Below are 20,603 nucleotides of genomic sequence, written 5' to 3'. Positions count from 1 at the left end.
AGTTTTCCACAAGGCCAAAAAAACAGCCAAAGTGAGCTCACTCACAATGCAAGGCTTACAGTTCTTCAGAAAAAGAGATACTGGAGAGGGAACTCACATGGACGCATGATATAGGACGTGCTGGGCATGCTCAGTGTGCCTAGTCAAAGTTCTAGAAACTTTGACATAAGTTTTCTGTATAGGGGCTCCATCTAATGAAGACTTCCATCCTGCTTGTCCTCGAGAATGGCATTAACTTCTGACTTATTCAATCTTTGCTTAGTGCACTGTTTCCCTGGGCTGCTGGCCCACAACATGTCCCCTTTGATTGAATTATTTGCAAGTGGCTCGTTAGATATTACCATAATGATAATTTTAGGAGACTTCAATCTCCATATTGATAAAATCCCTTTACCTATCACCAGTGAGATCTTTCTTGAATCGATGACAGCTATGGGTTTGTCTCAAGTTATCAACGGTCCCACTCATAGAACAGGACATACCCTTGATTTGGTATTTCTAATCAGGAATTTACTAATATTTTTATAAGTACTTTGCCATGGTCTATTCAAAGTCTAATATCCTTTAATATGAAGTTGTAGTCCTTAATGTCCCAGATGGAACAAAAAATATTTCAGACTGAGAAAAGAGGGTATATTAACTTTGAGGAGTTGAGAGCCCTTTTTCTAGAAAAGTTGAACAATATAGATTTAGGGAATTGCAATTGTACAGTAAACATTTGGAATGAAACAAACTCTATAATGACAAGTTTACCCCTTTAAGAACGATTACCATGTTTAGCAAACCGGCCTAAATCTGCTTCTTGGTATGAGAATTTAAGAAACATTAAAAAAGTTCTTAGAAGGAAGGAAAGAGCTTGGCAGAGGGTGAAATCTACTGTAAATCTAGAAAATTACAGGATTTTTCTCTACAAGTATAAAAAAATGGTCAGTATAGCTGAAAAATCATTTTATGCTAAAAAGAATTCACACAGCAGGCTTTAATAGCTGTGCTCTAATCAACATGGTAAAAAAGTTAATGAAAATACTAATTTGTTTCCTTCATTTACACCAGCCCATTCTTGTGAAGAGTTTGCCTCTATTTTTAATGACAAAATTAAAACTTTTATTAATATATTGCCTCCGGTGCAGGAGATTCAGACAGTACTAGGCTCAGACATAACACCTGTATGGGATCAATTTATTGTAGTCTCATCCCTAGAAATTCAACAGGCCATTTCAAAATTGAATCCAGCTCCCTGCAAATGAAACCCTATCTCCGTAAGCCTACTGAAAATCGTAAAAGAAGAAATCACCCCATGACTAAGTTCAATTGTAAACTTATCTTTCTCTGAAGGCCACTTACCCAGAGTTATTAAAAGACCTACAGTTCGATCTCTCTTAAAAAATGAAAACTTAGGCCCTAATATCTTATTGAATTATTGTCCTATATCGTCTCTCTCTTATACCTGGCCCATTTGATTGGAAATTTGGTTTTGACCCAATTTTCAGATTTTCTTGAAGATCACTCCATTATATACCCAAATCAGTTTGGGTTTTGAAAGCACAGTAGCACCGAGATGCTTCTGTTATCAGTTTTTGAAACGGTGTGGAGGTGATTTCAACGACAGCCAGGACTATCTATCATCTTGGCCATCTCGGCTGCCTTCGATACGATTGATCATAACATCCTGATTCATCACTTGAATGAGCTAAATGTGAGTGGTCAACTCCTTGAATGGTTCACTTCATATCTGAATAAGAGGTCACAGCAGATTCAAGTAGGAAATAATATGTCTGAATGGTGGGAAATTCGTACTGGGGTGCTGCAGGGCTCTGCATGGTTTGCAATACTTTTTATTATATCCCTAATCTCATTATGTAAACTTGTTGTGGGATTGGGTTTAAATTTCATCTATTCAGACGAAATACAGTTTTTCTTACCCATCAATGGTTTTCATGATGCTATGTTTGAATTTTTGAAAATCTATCTGGAGGCTATAAAAAATAGATGTTGTACAATTGCTTAATTCTCAGACTGTCTAAATTTAAAATTGCTTCGCTCCCAGGAAAAACAGATTGAAAGGAGGGGTATATTATTAGTCACTTTTACTTCTTCTGTTGAGAGAGATAATATATTAAAAATTTTTCTTAGAAATAGGAATAAATTATACCTGGGTGAAAAGATCTGGATGTACCCTGATGTAGTAAGGACAACGCAACTGCGTCGAAAAAAATTTTTGAATATGTGCCCAAGAGTTCGTGCCTTGGGCGCGCAGATATTGATTAAATTTCCTTGTAAATGTGTTATGTCAATAGATAAAGAACGTTACATATTCTTTGAACCAGATCAGTTAGAAAAATTTTTGGTTTCAAGAGAATTGCAACCCAATTCTGAAGCGAAATCAGTAGGTAAATAAGTAAACCCTATCACTTTCTAAATATTGTAATAGAAATGTGGATTTATTGAAGTTATGTATGCTCTGTTTTCTTACAATGGTCTCTCAATATTTCATGGTAATAATAAGGGTATCAACTGACAAAAAACAAGTATATTTGAGGTTTAATGCTTAAAAGCATATATTATGAATTTATAACGCTTAAACAAACTTGTTTTTTGTCAGTTGATAAATTTTGAGGTAGTGAGCCGTGGTTGTGCAGAATAATAAGGGTATAGCATAAATGAATAATGTTAGAGATAATAAATGATTATAATAACATATATGGTTATATATTATACAATATGTATGCTATTCCTTATGATAAGGTATGTAAATCCTTATTTATGTTTAATTTGGAAAAATTAATAAAGAATAAATAATAAAAATTGCTTCGCTATCTAGAATCAAATTGGGGGATTTTAAATCCATGGTGTGCAGAAATCCCGGGAGATACGCGTGTGGCTGGGCCACATGCACCGAGCGCATTTCAAAATGGCCAGCCACACATGTATCTACCAATACACGCGGAAGTGCCAGACATTTAAAAAGGGGCAGGCTGAGGGAGAGCTGGGGTGGGGGCGAGGCAGGGGCCAGCTGAGACAGCGCCATTTTGTGCTGTCCTGGTGTAGCGCGTGCCGACAGCTGGCCGGGACACGGAACTTACTCCTGCTCAGAGGAGCAGGTAAGTTCTAAAACAAAAAAAAATAGGATAGGTAGGGTGGGTTTAGGGGTCAGGGTGGAGAGGGGGAAAGGGAGGAAAGTTAGTTAGGGGGATAGGGAACTGGGCAAAGGTCCGATCATGTTGCTGCGCGTTTTAAACAAAATACCCCCATGCGCACACAAGTCGGAACCCGTGCACATGCGCGCAGGTAGCCAATTTTATCACATCTGTGCATCGATCCTTGCCATACCTTACTGTCACAGTGTCTGACATCATCCCCAGTGCCGAGAGCTTATAAAAGAACAGAGACTGCAGCGCACAGTCAAAGCCATGCACCAAAAGGGAAACACCCCTGAATCAATTTTGGAGATCTTCTTATGAGTTTCTTCCTTTCTCCTTATTTCTTACATCCTTCGATAGTTAATGGGGAAGAAAAGAAAAGGGACTTCTAGAACCTTACCATCTGGGTCTGGTGTCCCTAGTTCTTCCTTGCAACCTTCCATCAAGAGTTTTACGCTTTGTACAGCCATGAATTCAAGACCTGATAAGCTTGGCAATCCGTTCACCACGTTAGACATGTTATCAGTGTCGTTGGGTCCTGATACACATGTTCCTCCAATGACTGAGGTGGAAGATAGGGCAAACCCTACAAGCGTTCCCATATCTACTTATAATCTGGATGTGGTTCCTTCTGCAGATGGGAAGGTGAAAGTCCAATTGGAAGTAGTATAATGACCACCTAGAAGGGGAGCAAATTGTTTGAGCCCTCCGGTAGTTTCCACCCCTTTTTGTGGGATACTTGCCCCTATTACCCTGGAGACTTTGTGGAGTGCCATAAGAGGACTTGAGCAGTCTCTAAGAAGATGGATCATGTTTTATCAATAATGGGAGATCTGCAAACTCGAGTTACCTCTCAGAATCAAATAGTGCAAGAACATAACTTCAAATTGATTGAATTAGAATCACAGTATAAGACCTTGCAGAAAAGTGATGCTTTGCAAATTCAAGATATTAAAAATTTGAATCAGAAAACTGAGATGCTTGAGAATTACTCCAGAAGATTAAACCTATGCTTTTTAAATTTTCCTCCGATGTCAGTGATTGCTCCAGTAGAAATGTTAAAAAAAAAAATTCTAGGTGGACTTTCTTCAAATTCCATTTGGTTCCATTCTCACAGTAACTAGGGCTTTTTGCCTAAACTCAGAGTTCTGGCACCAAAACTGCAGATGCTAAATTTTGACTAGTATAGATGATTTAACTGCTTTTTTGCAGACCTCAAATGAGGAAGCACATACATACTAGGGCTACATTATTGGTAACATCTGTGTTAGAACCACATAAATTGTGGACTTTAAAAATGTTTTTCGTTCTAGAGATAATCTATTTCTTGGCTCTAAAGCAGCAATTTGCCCTGATGTTACATGTGAAACTCAAATGAGGAGAAAATATTTTTTGGAGAAAAAGCATAGGGCCGGATTTTAAAAAAGGTTACGCGCGCTGAGCCTATTTTAAAAAGGCCCGGCGATGCAGGTAAAGCCCCGGGATGCGTGTAAGTCCTGTGGCTTGCAAAAAGGGGCGGGGAGGGGACAGGGCATGGACGGGGTGGGCTGGGGGCGGGGCTGGGGTGGGGTCGGAGGCTCCAGGCACATTTGCCGTTGCCCCGGGGCACATTTCCCGTTGTGCCCGGAATCGCACGCCGGTAAGAAAAAGGGCAGGGGAGGGATTAGAGTAGGGCTAGGGGGAGAAAGGTTAGGGGAAGGTCAGACTAGGGGGAAGGGCGCGCATGTTATAAAATTGGGCATACATGTGCGCACGCTGGGTAGCACGCACCCATGTACGCCCGCGCGCAGCCTTTTAAAATCTACCCCATAGAGTTCTGGCCTTAGGAGCCACATTTAAGCTTCAGTTTCCTTGTAAATGTATAGTTAAATTGAACAATACTAAATATGTTTTTCAGGATCCTATTTCCTTGTAAGGTTTTCTCCTCAATAAGGTTATCTTTGTGCTCTTTACACATACACATATATATGTATAAGAAGTAGGCTGTATTTTATTTTCCTTTAAATCTTTTTTTGTATTCTCCCCATTTTGAGATATTTTCAAATGGATACTATTTCTTTCATGAATTTTTCCTTTTATAATTTTGCTATTTCCATGCATAATGAAAATCAAATTATTTTTTATTTTAAAAAAAGAAAACGTGAGTGTTGATTTCAACGATCACACAATTGTTTTATCATCAACTTTTAGACACATATTTATCTATGCTGTCACATATCAAAAGTTTAATTCATAAAGGACACTACAAACTCGGATGCTGAAGCGTCTCAAACCCTTATTAGATCCTGCTGACTTCAGATTTGTGTTACATTCCCTACTACTTTCTAGTTACGACTACTGTAATTCTTTGCTCTTGGGTCTTTTAAAATCATCATTACGACCATTGCAATAACTTCAGAACTCGGCCACTCAATTGTTAATGGACTGCAAGAAATTCAACCATTTTACTTCAGCACTGACAGCATTATACTAGCTTCCCATTCAGTCATGAAATGAATATAAAATCCTAATGCTAATGCACAAGCTAATGAGAAACACTAAATCCCCTTGGTTGGTCTCTGCACTGGAGTTTACATTCCATCTCGATCTCTCCACTCCCAAAATAAAGGTCTACTGGAAATACCATACATTACACAAGCACATGTGAGTGAAATCAGATAGGCCTTTTCAGTGGCCGATCCAATTATTTGGAAGAGTATGCCAAAATACTTGAGAACCCAGATAATACTGCTTTCAAAAACTTTTAAAAACATTGGCTATTCCATCATGAATTTGGGAATATAACTTAAAAGAATTCAAGAGTTTTCAGAAATAGCATTCAAAAGGGTTGTTATTTAATTCTGAGGTTCACAAAATGCTAGTCAGACAGAGTCCAATATAGAAATGTAACGTGATGTATTTTATGACTACATATGTATGTTATCTCTGTAAATTGACCATTTTTGTGTGTACTGTATAAATGTAATTTTCAAATAAATAAATATAGCATTTTTTCTCAACAAGATTATGCAAACAGTCTAACTTTCAAACCTATTCACGGTACTAGATTTGTAAGCATAAGTGGACACATGGAGATTTATTCTAGAATTTTATAAACTGTGCAGCTGCTCTGAAAATGCATGCATATATTTCAGTACATGCGAGTATTTACAGTGCACTTATTTTCTCTACCTGTTTTATAAACATGCACATGTATATTTTAGATGCAGAAAAAAAATATAACACGTACACTTAATAACCCCGATTTATATGCGGAGGCAGGTATTTTATAAAGTGTGCGCATATAGGGGCAGATTTTAAAACCTGCACGCGGGCGCAGATTTGTTCGCACAACCCGGCGCGAACAAATCTACGCCCGATTTTATAACATGCGTGTGCAGCCGCACGCATGTTATAAAATCCAGGGTCGGCGCGCACAATGGGATGCACAATTGTGCAACTTGCGTGCGCCAAGCCGCGCAGCCTAGCTCTGTTCCCTCCGAGGCCGCTCTGAAATCGGAGCGGCCTCGGAGGGAACTTTCCTTCAGTCCCACGCACCTTCCCCTCCCTTCCCCTACCTAACCCGCCCCCCAGCCCTACCTAGAACCCCCCCTTCCCTTATTGAAGAAGTTACTCCTGCCTCCCGGCAGGTGTAACTTACGCACGCCGGCCAACGGCCAGCCTGTGATCCCGGGCACAGCGGCAAATGGACACTGTGCCTGGAGGCTCAGGCCACGGCCCACCCTGCTCCCAGACCTCCCCGGACCGCCCATGCCCCGCCCCTTTTTGCAAGCCCAGGGACATATGTGCGTCCCGGGGCTTGCGTGCGCCGCCAAGCCTATGCAAGATAGGCTCGGCGCGCACAGGGGGAGGCAGGGGTAGATTTTCGGGGGTTGCACGTGTATCTTACGTGCGCAACCCTTTCAAAATCTACCCCATACCATTTTGATAATACTTAGTTGCAAGCATTCTTGTAATCACCAGATCACTGATACCACAGCCATTTCACATAGTCTGTCTCCAGTTCACCTAGACTCTCTACCATTTTCCTTCAATTTACCCAAGCCTCCCATCCAAAAATTGCAGACAACAGATAGGTCATTTAGCAGGTGTAAAATTGATAAGAATTATTTTGATAATTTATATGCATATCTCTTATAAAATAGCAACTGAAAACAAAGGCATATGTATAAAACAAAGAAATAACATAGGGATCATTTTTTCAAAATGCAATAAGGTGTTTTCACATGCAAAAAGCCTCATTAATGCATGTGATAACGTGTTATGCAAATTCAGAAAATAGGAGGAGTGGGCTGGGTTAGCCTGTCTGCAAAGAGCTATTGCACAGCTGTAACACTGATTTTAACTACACCTCTTTAGATTGCATTAGCTGGAGAGAGAGAGAGACAGGCTGTAATATCATGGCCCATAGGTAGGTATTTGTATCCCTATAGTAGGCCCACCTAGTAACTCGAGGTGGGGATTAGGTAAGAGTGTAGGGGGTTAGGGGCCACTTTGACTTTCTACGTGACACCTACGAACAGAACAGTGGTCTCTTGTGAAGATTTGCTGGCCTTCGGAGTGAGGAAACTCACTCCAAGATGAGATTTGGGCAAGGTTCTCTCAACCTAGCTTGACATCAAGCTAGGTTGAGAGAACTTACCACACTCTTTACAAAAAAGACTCATCCCTATCGTCATCTCACCTTTAAACCAACTACTGGGACTGTCACTTTTCACCTTATCACTGCTGAACACACAGTCTTTAACTAAGAAAACTCACCTGCTTCATGACTATCTGCTGGAAACAAACACAGACATATTTGCAATCACTGAAACCTGGTTAAAACCTGAAGACATCGCTACAATCAACCAACTCCCTACTCACTCGTACAACATATTCTCAATCCCCAGACTCAAAAAAACGAGGAGGAGGTCTTCTTCTTGCAGCAAAAAAAAAAAAAAAAACACTAGGAATGTCGCTACAAACTTCAATATCTTCACATTCTCTAGAATTTGCCGTATTTAAATCATCTCACCTTCAAATCGGGCTTACATACGCCACCCCAGGATACCATGAAACCGATCCATCACCTTTGATTGAAAATATAGTAAAACACATCAACTCCGACACACCAGCGATACTATTGGGGGACTTCAACCTCCATGTGGATGTATCTCCCCATTCTCACAGCTGTGAAACTCTCCTAAGCACACTAAACTGCATAGGTTTCAAACAAATAATTAAGGAACCCACCCACAAAGCTGGTCATACGTTGGACCTCATTTTCATTAACCAGGAACTTACTCTTTCCTCTCACCCTACATGCCTTCCAGTTCCCTGGTCAGACCATAAGCTGATCAACACAGCACTAAAGATAAACCTACCTACACTCCCAGAAAAGCAGAATAACACAATCCAATTCAAGAAAATGTGCAGCCAGGAAATTCTCAGCAACAGCCTATCGGATGAACTTAACCAACTGGACCTCACTAACGCGGACTCAGCTATATTGTCCTGGAACAACATTACCAAAAAAGTGGCCGATACTACATGCCCAACTATTACCAAAGCTCTTCAAGCAAACAAGGACAACAGAAAACCTTGGTACACACCAAAACTAAAATCATTAAAACAGGATCTCAGAAAAAAAGAACAACACTGGCGTAAAAACCCAACATACGCCAACATCACGGCATTCAAAACCATGATGCACCATTACAGAATATCCATCCTCCAAGCAAAAAGAGACTTTTACTCACAAAAAATCCACCACTTCATTTTCGACCCTAGAGCGCTTTTTTCTTTGGTCTCATCCCTCACTAAACCCCTATCAACATCCATACCAGAGGATAAAGCAGCAAGCAAAGCAGAAGAACTGGCAACCTACTTCAAAAACAAGATACCAAATCTACTAACTCAGTCCATTAATAATAACAATAATAATTACACTACGCCAGTAATACCTCGAGCTGCAGTCTCATCACAAAAGGCTAGCCTTAAGGAATTCGAACCGACCTCATCCTTAGAGATCGAAAATATCCTAAAAAAGTTCAAACCTTCTTCTCACCCTCAGGATACCATACCCACCAATCTCCTCATCTCTTGTGCTAAAACCATATCCAAACCCATCGCACAAATCATAAATTGCTCCTTCTCTCACGGGATTGTACCTGACCCACTAAAAATGGCAATCATAAAACCACTTATAAAAAAACCTAATCTTTCTCCTGAAAACCCAGCCAATTTTCGCCCAATAGCTAATCTACCATTCATCGCAAAAATCTTGGAACGAGTTGCAAATAAACAACTAACAGAATACCTAAACGACCACAACATTCTTTCCCCATCGCAGTTCGGTTTCCGCCAATCTCGAAGCACCGAAACCCTTCTAATCTCATTAACGGACTCTATATTACTTAATCTTGAAAACAGACAACCGTGTCTTCTCATCCTCCTAGATCTAACAGCAGCTTTTGACACGGTCAATCACAACACATTAATAGATCGCCTGGCAGAAATTGGCATCAGAGATGAGGCCCTCAACTGGTTCAAATCATTCCTACAGAACAGACAGTATAAGGTCAAGTTCAACAAGGAAGAATCTCAACCAGTCACCTGCAACTTAGGAGTCCCACAAGGATCATCACTCTCTCCAACCTTATTCAATATTTACCTTCTGCCACTCTGCCAGCTCCTCATCAACCTGAATCTCGTCCACTACTTATATGCAGACGATGTTCAGATACTGATTCCAATTACTGAATCTCTCCAAAAAACTCTGGACTTCTGGAACTCTTGCCAACAAGCCATCAACAACTTACTCACTAGCCTCAACTTGATCCTTAATCAAAACAAAACAGAATATCTCCTCATTTCCCAAAACGGAACCTACACACTTCCAAGTACCATCTTGTCAACTCAATCAACAATAACCCCACAAGTCAGAAATCTAGGAGTTATACTTGATAACCAAATGAATTACAGATCACTCATAAATAACATCGTAAAGGATGGATTCTTCAAATTACAAGTCTTAAAAAGACTGAGACCACTCCTACATTTCAAAGACTTCCGATTAGTTCTACAAGCAATCATTCTCACGAAAATAGATTACTGCAACTCACTTCTACTGGGTCTCCCTGCCAACGCCATAAAACCGCTACAGATGCTGCAGAACGCTGCAGCGAGGATCTTAACCAAGTCCAACAAAAGAGACCACATCTCACCCATCTTAAAAAGCCTACACTGGCTTCCCGTCAAATTCAGAATACTATTCAAAGTGCTCTCAGTAACCCACAAGGCAATACACAACCTGGCACCACTCGAGCTCACATTCCCTCTCCAACTCCACACATCTTCCAGACCAGTGAGACAAGCCTACAAAAACAACCTTCAAATTCCACCGATGAAGTCAGCATTAAGTAAAAGAGCTTTCTCCACAGCTGGGCCTAAACTCTGGAACACTCTCCCATCAGAGCTCAGATCAGTGCAATGCTCCACTACATTTAAAAAAAGACTCAAGACTTGGTTATTCAACCAAGCCTTCCCTTAACATCAACCTGCGAAATATCCCTGCCAATATCCCCTCAGTGGTAACATGCTAAAGAACTATATAGATCTTCTCTAGAAATCACATGATCTTTGGCAGTCTATTATCAAAACCCAACCTCTAGCCTATATTAGGCTCCGTACATGTTAATTATGTTATTACCCCCATATATCTTAATCCAAGTTAATCCAACCTGTTCATTGTAAGACATTTACTTGTCATTGTTGTTATTGTTTAAAATGTAAACCGAATTGATCAGTAATTCTGTTATTGGAAAGTCAGTATAGAAAAATGCTAAATAAATAAATAAATATTTCTTCTATCCCCTTCCTCTTTTTCCCTACCTCCACCAGGACATCTCGTTTCTCCTCCCTCTAAAGCGCCTCTCCTCCCAGCTTTCATTCTCCAAGGCATACCTTGTCCTACTCTTCGTTTTGGCGCCTCTCTTTCCCCCTTAGATGTTTCCTCAACTAATACATTCCCAAGTTTATGAAGCCAGTTAATATGTATGTTGAATAGAAAATGCAGCAAACAAAATATGAAAGGCATGAATAGAATATGCTACAATAATTTTGTGCCAAACTCTCAGTTTCACAGCATGATTTACAGTCAATTACATATTATGAACAGAACCAAGGGTTCAGTTGACCGCTTTTGGACATAGTTAACCTTTCTTTCCTACCAATATTACACTGCGCATAGAATTGAGTTATGCTAAGGGTTAAAATGAATTAGGTCAGAAACTATTGTAACTTTTGCTCAAGGCTGTGCCATGTGTCTTAATCAGAGACATCGCTCTACAGATTAGAAATGCAGATAAGAAATACAATAGAATCTTTAAACAGAGGTTTTACGTAAGGATCTCTGATAAGGATCTTTAGCTAAATGATCATGAATGTAGGCTACATGAATAAGATATTTTTAGCTATAGGCAAGGTGCAGGTGTCAAAAACTGAAAAGCCCTAGACCATCAGGAGCTCAGAGACTGTTAGAGATGGAGAAACATCTCTGATGTCATAAGCAAAGGATGGAAAGTGTTGCACCTGACCCTGTGGTCACTTAACCCTTCCACTCTTATGGACAGTATCTATTTTGGGAGGCAGGGAAGTTAGTGGTCTCTTGCACCTGCAAGAGATGGAAAGTCATTCCTCTTATGATGTCTCACTATGGGTTTGGTTCCATGCTGAAAATAGAACTGACCTTTAATAAACGCTTCAAGCCGCTAATTCCTTGCTTCACCTGTGGTTTTAGTAGGCACATGCTCCTATAAGCTCTCGAGAATTCATGCGAAGACCATGCTTGGTACTGCTCCACTATAGTTCTGATTCCCTATGTAAACCCAGATTCCTTTAGTTATCTCCTCTTTTACAAGTGCCTATGTAATAAAGGCTATACAATAATTCCTGAGTGTTGTCCTAGTCCTGCACTACCAGACTGGGGAAAATGCCTGGGGATCTCAGACCTGAAATTGGTGGTCCAATTCTTCAAATTCAAGGACGGCAACTTTCAAACTGGTGCGCAGGCATATATTTGCACGTGATCATTGGCCTACACCCAGGGACGCGGTCATTTTATAACATATGTGTGTATATGCACACCTGTTATAAAATAGCCTAGATGTGTGTACATGTGCACTCAATTTTAAATGTAAACAAACGTGCGTGCAAAACCTGCAAGTGGAGAAATTTTACAAGGGACGTGCGTCAATGCAATTGCTGCTTTTCCTATTTCATTCAGTTAAGAGATAGGACTTCCATACCCCCCAGTTTAATAGCCCTCCTTCCCCCCTGTTAGCCACAATCCTTAAAACCCCGCTGACTTGTTTAATTTTTTTTTTGTTTTAACACTTGCATGCCATCCATAGCAGAAGTAAAGTTACGCGGCAGGGGATCCTAGCGTGCACCAGAGCGCCTATGTATGTAGGTGCAGATTTCAAGTGTCAATCCCGGAACATCCATGGCCTGCCCAGACCATATCCCGCCCCTTTTTCTAAAATTTGAATTTATGTGCATAGCGGGAGATACACGCATACACGGGCAGCTTATAAAATCTTCTCGGCACACATTGGCCCGACTTGTATGCATATCTCCCGGTTTTGGCACTCGCGGGGCTTTTAACATTCTCCTTTAAATGTACAGACATTAATCTGTTTGGGGTTTTGTTTTTTTTTAAATAGTTTCTCCAATTCTGTGCCTGTGGTGTAAGGTTTTGGAAAGGAAGCTAATTTGTAACTTATGTCTTTATGATCAGTGTGACTATAGTGTTTTCTTGTAAGTTCATATCTACTGAATATTTTCATAAATTTTGAGCTCTATAAAAATCAGTCATCATCTTAAGATTTCATCATATTTTTATTCTCTGCTGAACTTCTGCCAAATAACCCTACTTCTGCTTGATCCATAGACTGAGTACTTACATCTTCTATTATTAAATCTGTTTCTTTATCTGATTTTCCTGGAGATTTCACCCGCAAATCCTTCAGAACAAATAGAGTCTGCATTGTTAGCACTTCTTCCTGTTCTTTTGTTCTTTGATGCAACAAGGACTCACTCTGAAAATTGAAGAAAAGTTGAACCTAGTGATTTCCTGATTGCTGATTTACGGTGCCAAGTCATTTTGGGGCAGATTTTAAAATCCACGCGCACGGCCTACATTTGTGCGCACTACCCGACGCGCGCAAATGTACGCTGATTTTATAACATGCCCGCGCAGCCGCATGCATGTTATAAAACCCAAGGTCGGCGCGCACAAGGGGGTGCACACTATTTATTTATTTATTTAGGGCTTTTTTATACCGACACTCATGATACCAATCATATCGTATCGGTTTACAATAAACATCTGTGCAATAACATTAACATCAACATGAGCAATAGGCGAAGAGAGAAAAAGTGAATGAAAGTTACAATAAAACAGGGGCATTAGAACTGGGAGGAGGAAAAGCCAAAGTCATGGCTAACATAGAAATAAATAATATCTAGTCTCAGAAATAAATAATATCTAATCATATACTTAGGACGATAATAATCACTTGTACTCAGGACTGAATATTATCAAATGTGTACTTAGTCTCCTATACTTAGGGCTGTAGACTATCAAATGTTCCTGACTAAAATAGTATTAGTTCATAAAACCTAGGACTGATTAATATAACGTCAGAAGCCATGTCAGGGATGGGGAGCGTCGACTGGTGCACCACTAGTGCATCTTGCTCGCGCCTAGCCCTAGGGGAGCCTCGATGGCTTTCCCCGTTCCCTCCGAGGCCGCTCCAAAATCGGAGCAGCCTCGGAGGTAACTTTCCTTCTGCCCCCCCCCCCCCCCCACCTTCCCCTCCCTTCCCCTACCTGTCCCGCCCCCCCAGCCTGAAAAAAAAAATACCCCCGTACCTTTATCCAAGAAGTTACATCTGTCAGAGGCAGGTGTAACTTGTGCGCGCCGGCCAAGTGCTGGCGCGTGATCCCCAGGCCCAGCAGCCATGGAGGCCTCTGGCCACGCCACGCCACACCCTGCACCACCCCATCCCGCCCACACCCCGCCCCCGGACCACCCATTTTTTCAAGCCCGGGACTTACACGCATCCCAGGGCTTTACGCGCACCTCCAGGCCTTTTGAAAATAGGCCAGGCACGCGTAACCCCCCCTACGCGCTTAAATCCACCTCGATTTACGCGCGTAGGCTTTTAAAATCTGCCCCTTTATGTTTTTATTTATTTATTTATTTCGTATTTTTCTATACCGACCTTCAAGGTTGAATACCATATCAGGTCGGTTTACATCGAACAGGGGTAGAACAGTATAACGTAACGTAACATGAGGAACAACTTTTTTATAATTAGCGGAGACAAAAGCAGAGAAGCAAAAGTTACATAATAACAAGGACCTTGAACTTGGAAGCTGGATCAGCTGGAAAAGAAGCCTTAAGAGTGTATTAAATTAAATACAATGTGAAATGTCCGAGCCTGGTCTATAGCTAGTTAGCTTATTAGGGTAGCAAACTAGTGAATGAGGTGAGTATTGGAGTGGCGAAGTTCGGAATTCATATTCATATTCATAAGCTGAGTAGTTATCTAATGAAAGTTTGATGGATCAGGGAAGGCTTGTAACAAATGATTTTACCTCCAACAATATGGAAAAGTAAGAACAAGTTGTAAATCAAATGTATTCGATATTAATTCCTGTATCAAATATACAATATGAGGTAAGTTTTGAAATTGCCCAGGGAGCTTGCAGGTCTATTGGTGCCTGGTACCACAGACATGCAAGTTAAATTTCAAAGGGAAACTCTACAGAGCTTCCTTTTCCAGATTTGGGGGCACTGGATACAAAACCACATGAAATAAAATATATGCAAAGATTTCAAAATAAATCCCACACAGACTTTGCCTTGCCCCCCATAACTTCGTCTCTGACCCCACACCTTTTAACTGCTGAGAATAGGGCAGTTATCAGCCCCTTGGAATTTACCCAGGTAACACCTGAGTTATCCAGGCAAGTTTCTTTGAAAATTGCTCTCCCCATGCATACTGAACAAATGTTTCATTAACTGAGGTGGGTTTTGTGATAGAATCCAGCACTATAAGAACAAGGGAATTTGTGGGAAAGGCATCTATTCCTCTGGTGCGCATTCATTTTTTGCTGAAAAGATTTGGTTAAGTACAGATTATCATTAATCAATATAAATTACCCGGCATACAGCATCTGCAATCAATGTATTAGACATTCTGATTATGCACTATGCAGCAACTTTTGAGAATATTTCTCTTATACATCTATTTTTCTTGCATTTCTAAAAGGCTTGTACTTCTAGTTTGGGAACTTTTTTATATCACAGCAACAAGCATTATGAAATCTGACTTGGCATTGGTGCATATATATTTAGGGAAAGTAACTTTTCACTCATTTCTGTACAACAGAAAACAAAGATACCATAGCATATATATTTTTCATGGAAAAAGTTAAAGAAAAATAAAGTATCAGAAGTTAAATTGTACACAATAGTTAACAGGTTGTATACATTTTTTGTTTATCTTTTAAACTTATCAGCACCTATTAAAGATAAAAAAAATTAAGGATAATCAACTTACCACCGAAGAAGTTATAGTGCCCAAAGTGGTTGCAGGAGGAGCTCGATTTACAGATGAGTTACGGTTTAAAGAATGAGATCTGATCCCTGTCGATGGGCGCGATATTTGTGGTTTGACTGAAGCAGAACGCTGTTCTGATCCTGGAAACTGTACAGTCATGACAGATATTGAACGAGGACAGCTCATAGAGCGCCTTATAGGATTTGTGGATAATGAAGTCGAGGAATAAGATGGGGTCTTGGCAGTTTTAAGAGGATTCAGGTTCAATCTACCTGTATTAATAAACAAAACCCAAGAACATTTAATGTTTCAAATTCCCATCCTGGCATTTCTCTTTTCATGTTCATGATACCTGCTGAACCCAGTTAAACTGATCATGCATGACAATGTCCCATTTAGAAAATTCTTAAATTCTTCCCATTTACAACTTCAGTACTCCTACTTTACAGTGTTCTCTATATCAGCGGTTCCCTATCTCAGTGCTTAAGACCTACAGACCAGTCCTGATTTTCAGGATCTCCACAATGAGTATGTACAATATATATTTGCATTCTTTTGTGAATCCATAACTGGGCACCTTCACTGTAATGATTGTGGGCAGGACGTTGGATTCTTGCAATTGCCTCTTTTCAGATGATTCACAGTCTTCTGAGCTCAAAGAACCTTCATATGAACTGTAAATCATTTTCCATTTCATTTATAGATTCAAGTTGGAGGGGGTGGGGAGGGGGGGGGGCGAGGACAAATGTAGAAGAAGCAAATGGAAGAATTCAATGTCTCATCCAAAATCATTACCAGTTAGCCATTCATAAAAGAATCCAAATCAGCTGGTGTTAATCTTTCTGAATTGTTTACAATATCTAAGGGGCTCTGTCATTTATTTCAGCAACATTCCATGATGTCTTTCAATTCAAGATTGACTTGGAATGCTTCATGAGGTCACTTCAACTGTATTTTTTCTATATTGCTATCTCACAATTTTCACTTGTATGAAATAAATCTGTATGGGTTCCACCTAGCCCACTGGATCCAGTTCTTCATGAGAGATATTTCAACTTAGGAAGTACAGAAACTTAGAGGTACTTTTAATTTATCTAAACAGAAGCATGAAACCTTAGTGAAACTTATAGATCAGCAATCCATACTCATTAAATCAGCTAATAAAGGAAGATCCATAATCATTCAGAACTGTGGGGATTATGTTAGAGATGTGCATTGACAATTTATCAGACGTTATTTGTTATAAGTAGCTAGCCTTGGACTCTATCAGATGACTTCAAATTCTAGTAAGACAGATGGCACAAAACGCTCTCCAAGATCTGGCTTTGAGGGAATATCAGTCTCTGAATCTGGATTATCCACGATTACCAACTTTATACATATACATTACCTAAAATTCATTATAACGTAAAATATTCTACTGGGAAGACCAACTGTATGAGGAAAAGATTTATTATTGGAGCCCTATTTATATAGACAAATTGTTGAAACCTTTTGTAGTACGGACTACATCATATATACAAGATGAAACACATTATTTAACAATTTATCAAGTCTATCCATTAACAATGATGACATTATTATAGCCGTTTTTGCTATACATGAGTATCCTCATTGAATGAAGTTCAATGTAATTCGTCTATTTTTGGAACAGATTAGATCTTTTCCTCTTTTGTAATAAATGTGGCTACTATTGCATTGAAAAGGAATTGTTTTCAGATTTCAAAATCAATTGTATCAATCAGTTTCTGGCATGGTTACATTGCTATATTCAGTACCAAAGGAGATGCAAATAAAATTAGTTAGTCCAACAAATTTTTTAATATTTTGAATTAGGGCTGCTTTTATTTTTCAGCGCAGCAACTCCATTGCTCGATAGTCAAACATTAACAGTTATCCTTAGGGTCCCACGACACGGACCCATGTTTCGCCCGAAGGCTGCATTGGGAGGGATGAAATAGACACTTTAACACTAAAATATAAACAATACATAAATAAATTGTTTATCAGAACCAACAAACAAAGGTAAATAATTTCAAAAAGTTTTTTGCCGATGAAGCATACCTTAAATGCAGCATTATATTCATAGAGTTGACAAAGCAAGGAGCACAAACAGTAAGAACAGGACCCGATATTTAAAAGGAGAAATTTTGGCGCGAAATGAGGGGCCAATAGGAAAGAGTGTATGTGATTAAAACAACCAATCAGAAGGCAAGGTTGCATGTAGGAAGACACAATATTGTAAATAAATAAAATACTGCCATTTGATCTCGTTATTTAGCCCCTTAGGGTGTAAACAATCAAGTTTAAAAATCCACTTTTGCTCTTTGTGAATTAACATTTCTGAAAAGTTACCGCCTCGAGATGGTAGAGGCAACACATCAATGAAAAAAAAATCTCATGTCACTTTCTGAATGTCCTAATGCAAGCCAATGGTTAACTAAAAGGGCTGTCTTCCATTTGCTTTTTTGTCCGTGTACAAAAATTTGTGTTGGAAAACCACTCGCCCGATTCGCATTAGAATCGTGGAGCATCATTATAACATTAAAAACAAACGGGAGACAGCCCCTTTAGTCCATGTACAAAAATATATGTCGGGAAAACCATTCGCCCGATTCCCACTAGAATCGTGGAGCATCGTTCTAACATTAAAAACAAATGGGAGACAGCCCCTTTAGTTACCCATTGGCTTGCATTAGGACATTCAGAAAGTGACATTAGATATTTTTGTCATTGATGTGTTGCCTCTACCATCTCGAGGCGGTAACTTTTCAGAAATGTTATGTTATGCTCAGGCTTGTGAACCCTTGGGCCGATGGGAGGATGGAATACCTTAGGAGGAAGATCCATAGGTTCTCCCATCGGGTGATGAGGCAGGAACAGAAGATGTGACCACCTGACCCTCGGCACTGGAGACAGAGGCGACTGTGGAGGCAGACATAGAGTCGTGACGTCGAAGGAAGGAAGTGTGTCTTCGCCACTGGAAGTCCGCGATCCCCCCAGGAGGAGCCCGTAGGGACCCGAACTGCTGGGACTTAGGTGGACCTTTGAGAGGTCAAGAAGTTTGGTGCAAGGGCTGACTGGAGCTTCACCCCTGGAAGCCTGTGGTCCCCCTGGGAGGAGCCCTTAGGGACCCGGACTGCTGGGACTTAGGCGGGCCCTTGGAGACAACGGTCAAGAAGTCCGAGGTCAAGTGCCAGAGGGTCATCGCTTACCAGTCCGAGGTCAAGTGCCAGAGGGTCATCGCTTACCAGTCCAAGGTCACACACCGAGGGATCACCACTTGCCAGTCCGAAGTCACACACCAGGAATCACCGCTAGCCGATCCGAAGTCAGGAACCAGGAACACCAAGACGAAACAGGAACAAGGATCCAAAGCACAAGAACTCACCGAAGCAAGCAGACCTGACTAACCACGGAAGTTGCCAAGTCAACGAATGAGCAGAGGAAGTCTCCTTTTATACTTCCTCTGCTCTGGCTCAAAGGAAACAGTTGAGTCTAGTTAAAGGGATCAGGTCCCTTTAAATCTGAGAAGGGGGCGTGGCTTCACGCCTAAGGATGGCGGTTGCCATCTTGGATTTCCTCCGCGGAGGAAACGCCACTGGACTCCGCGAGGGAGGAGCAGGGATGGCTCCCCACCTGGCAAACAGCACCGGGGTCCATGTCGGAGCGAAGGACGTCAGATCCGGGGCTTCTCCCAGAACTCCTGCTGTGGGTCACCGCCACGGGCGTGGTAGGGGGCCACCGGAGCGCACTGTCACTATATCTGCCTGTCTGGAAACATTGTAGGATGTTAGCAATACTTCCTTGTTCTGTGGATAAAAATCTATGGATTGCTTACAGCAGGGGTAAAAATTTTAAAGAAAAATTATAGCTTTCAAATTTATCTTCAGAATCTCTATGGAAGAGGTTGATAGACAACAGCACAGTTTATGGTCACATAGTTCCTAACTATGGAACTGTTCGGCCTAAATCTGTTCATACAATTATCTTATTATGCCAGTAACTGATCATTCAATTAACTTTTGATACCTGAACCACTAAATGAATGTACATGCTTTATTATTTAATCAACAGCTCTCAACTCATTGTTTTTTACTGTTTAATCTATCCCTCATTTTTTTTCTAATGACTAAGTTATTCATTCCCTGTTTTATTGTAACTTTTCTATGCCTACTGTGTTAATTGGTTCTCCCCCTTGTTCACTGTAAACCGGTTCGATAAGACTTGTCTTGAGCATCGGTATATTAAAAGAACTTAAATAAATAAATAAATAGATCAAGCGAGGACATTGCCATGCCTGTTCAGTAATATTATGTGTTAAAGAGTCTAGACATCCTGATACTTAAGTCAAATATCATTTACAACATTTTACCACCTGCATTTCTACATTTGTAATTTATATTATATTGTGCACTTGTAATAAGTTAAATTTGAGTAATGCAACATCATTTAGGGCCCGCATATCAGAACATCAAAGGTTCTTGTAGAATAAACATCAAGAGGCACCAACAGTGACACATTTGTGCTTCGGGTTTTGTCTATTGCACATATAGGAAGTATGCTCAATGTGGAGATCATGATAAAGAGTAAGATGTTGAACCTTAATGATTTGAATTCTATGATCATATGGATATTCCAGAATCATGAAATGATGTTTAAAGGAATGCTGAGCACAGATGGGATTCACCTGTTGAAGAAGTGGCACGGCATCTTCCAACACAGATTGACAAATCTACTGAGGAGGGCTTTAAATTAGGATCATCGGAGATTGGTGAAGAAAAACCTAAGAAGGAAAACATTAAATATTGATATAGAAAAGGACAACAACTGGAAAGCTATATAAACT

At 40.3% G+C, this 20,603-nt stretch overlaps 1 protein-coding gene across 5 annotated transcripts in view; it reads right to left on the bottom strand.

Annotated features, from left to right (window-relative positions):
• Nucleotides 1–20,603, bottom strand: part of TTLL7 (tubulin tyrosine ligase like 7) — a 291,830-nt gene that overhangs the window by 67,628 nt on the left and 203,599 nt on the right. For 3 of the 5 annotated variants that reach the window (XM_029618375.1, XM_029618377.1, XM_029618376.1), the window contains exons 17-19: nt 20,445–20,540; nt 15,755–16,026; nt 13,088–13,222 (exon numbers count right to left, since the gene is read on the bottom strand). In XM_029618375.1, the coding sequence (XP_029474235.1) occupies nt 13,088–13,222; nt 15,755–16,026; nt 20,445–20,540 (503 nt within the window). The remainder of the gene's footprint in view (nt 1–13,087; nt 13,223–15,754; nt 16,027–20,444; nt 20,541–20,603) is intronic. The other 2 variants (XM_029618378.1, XM_029618379.1) reach the window with 1 other exon arrangement.

The sequence above is a fragment of the Rhinatrema bivittatum genome, chromosome 10 (genome assembly GCF_901001135.1).
Source record: "Rhinatrema bivittatum chromosome 10, aRhiBiv1.1, whole genome shotgun sequence".
Classification (NCBI taxonomy): domain Eukaryota; kingdom Metazoa; phylum Chordata; class Amphibia; order Gymnophiona; family Rhinatrematidae; genus Rhinatrema; species Rhinatrema bivittatum.
Note: the sequence above shows the minus strand (reverse complement) of the source record. Positions and strands in the feature narration are given on the sequence as shown.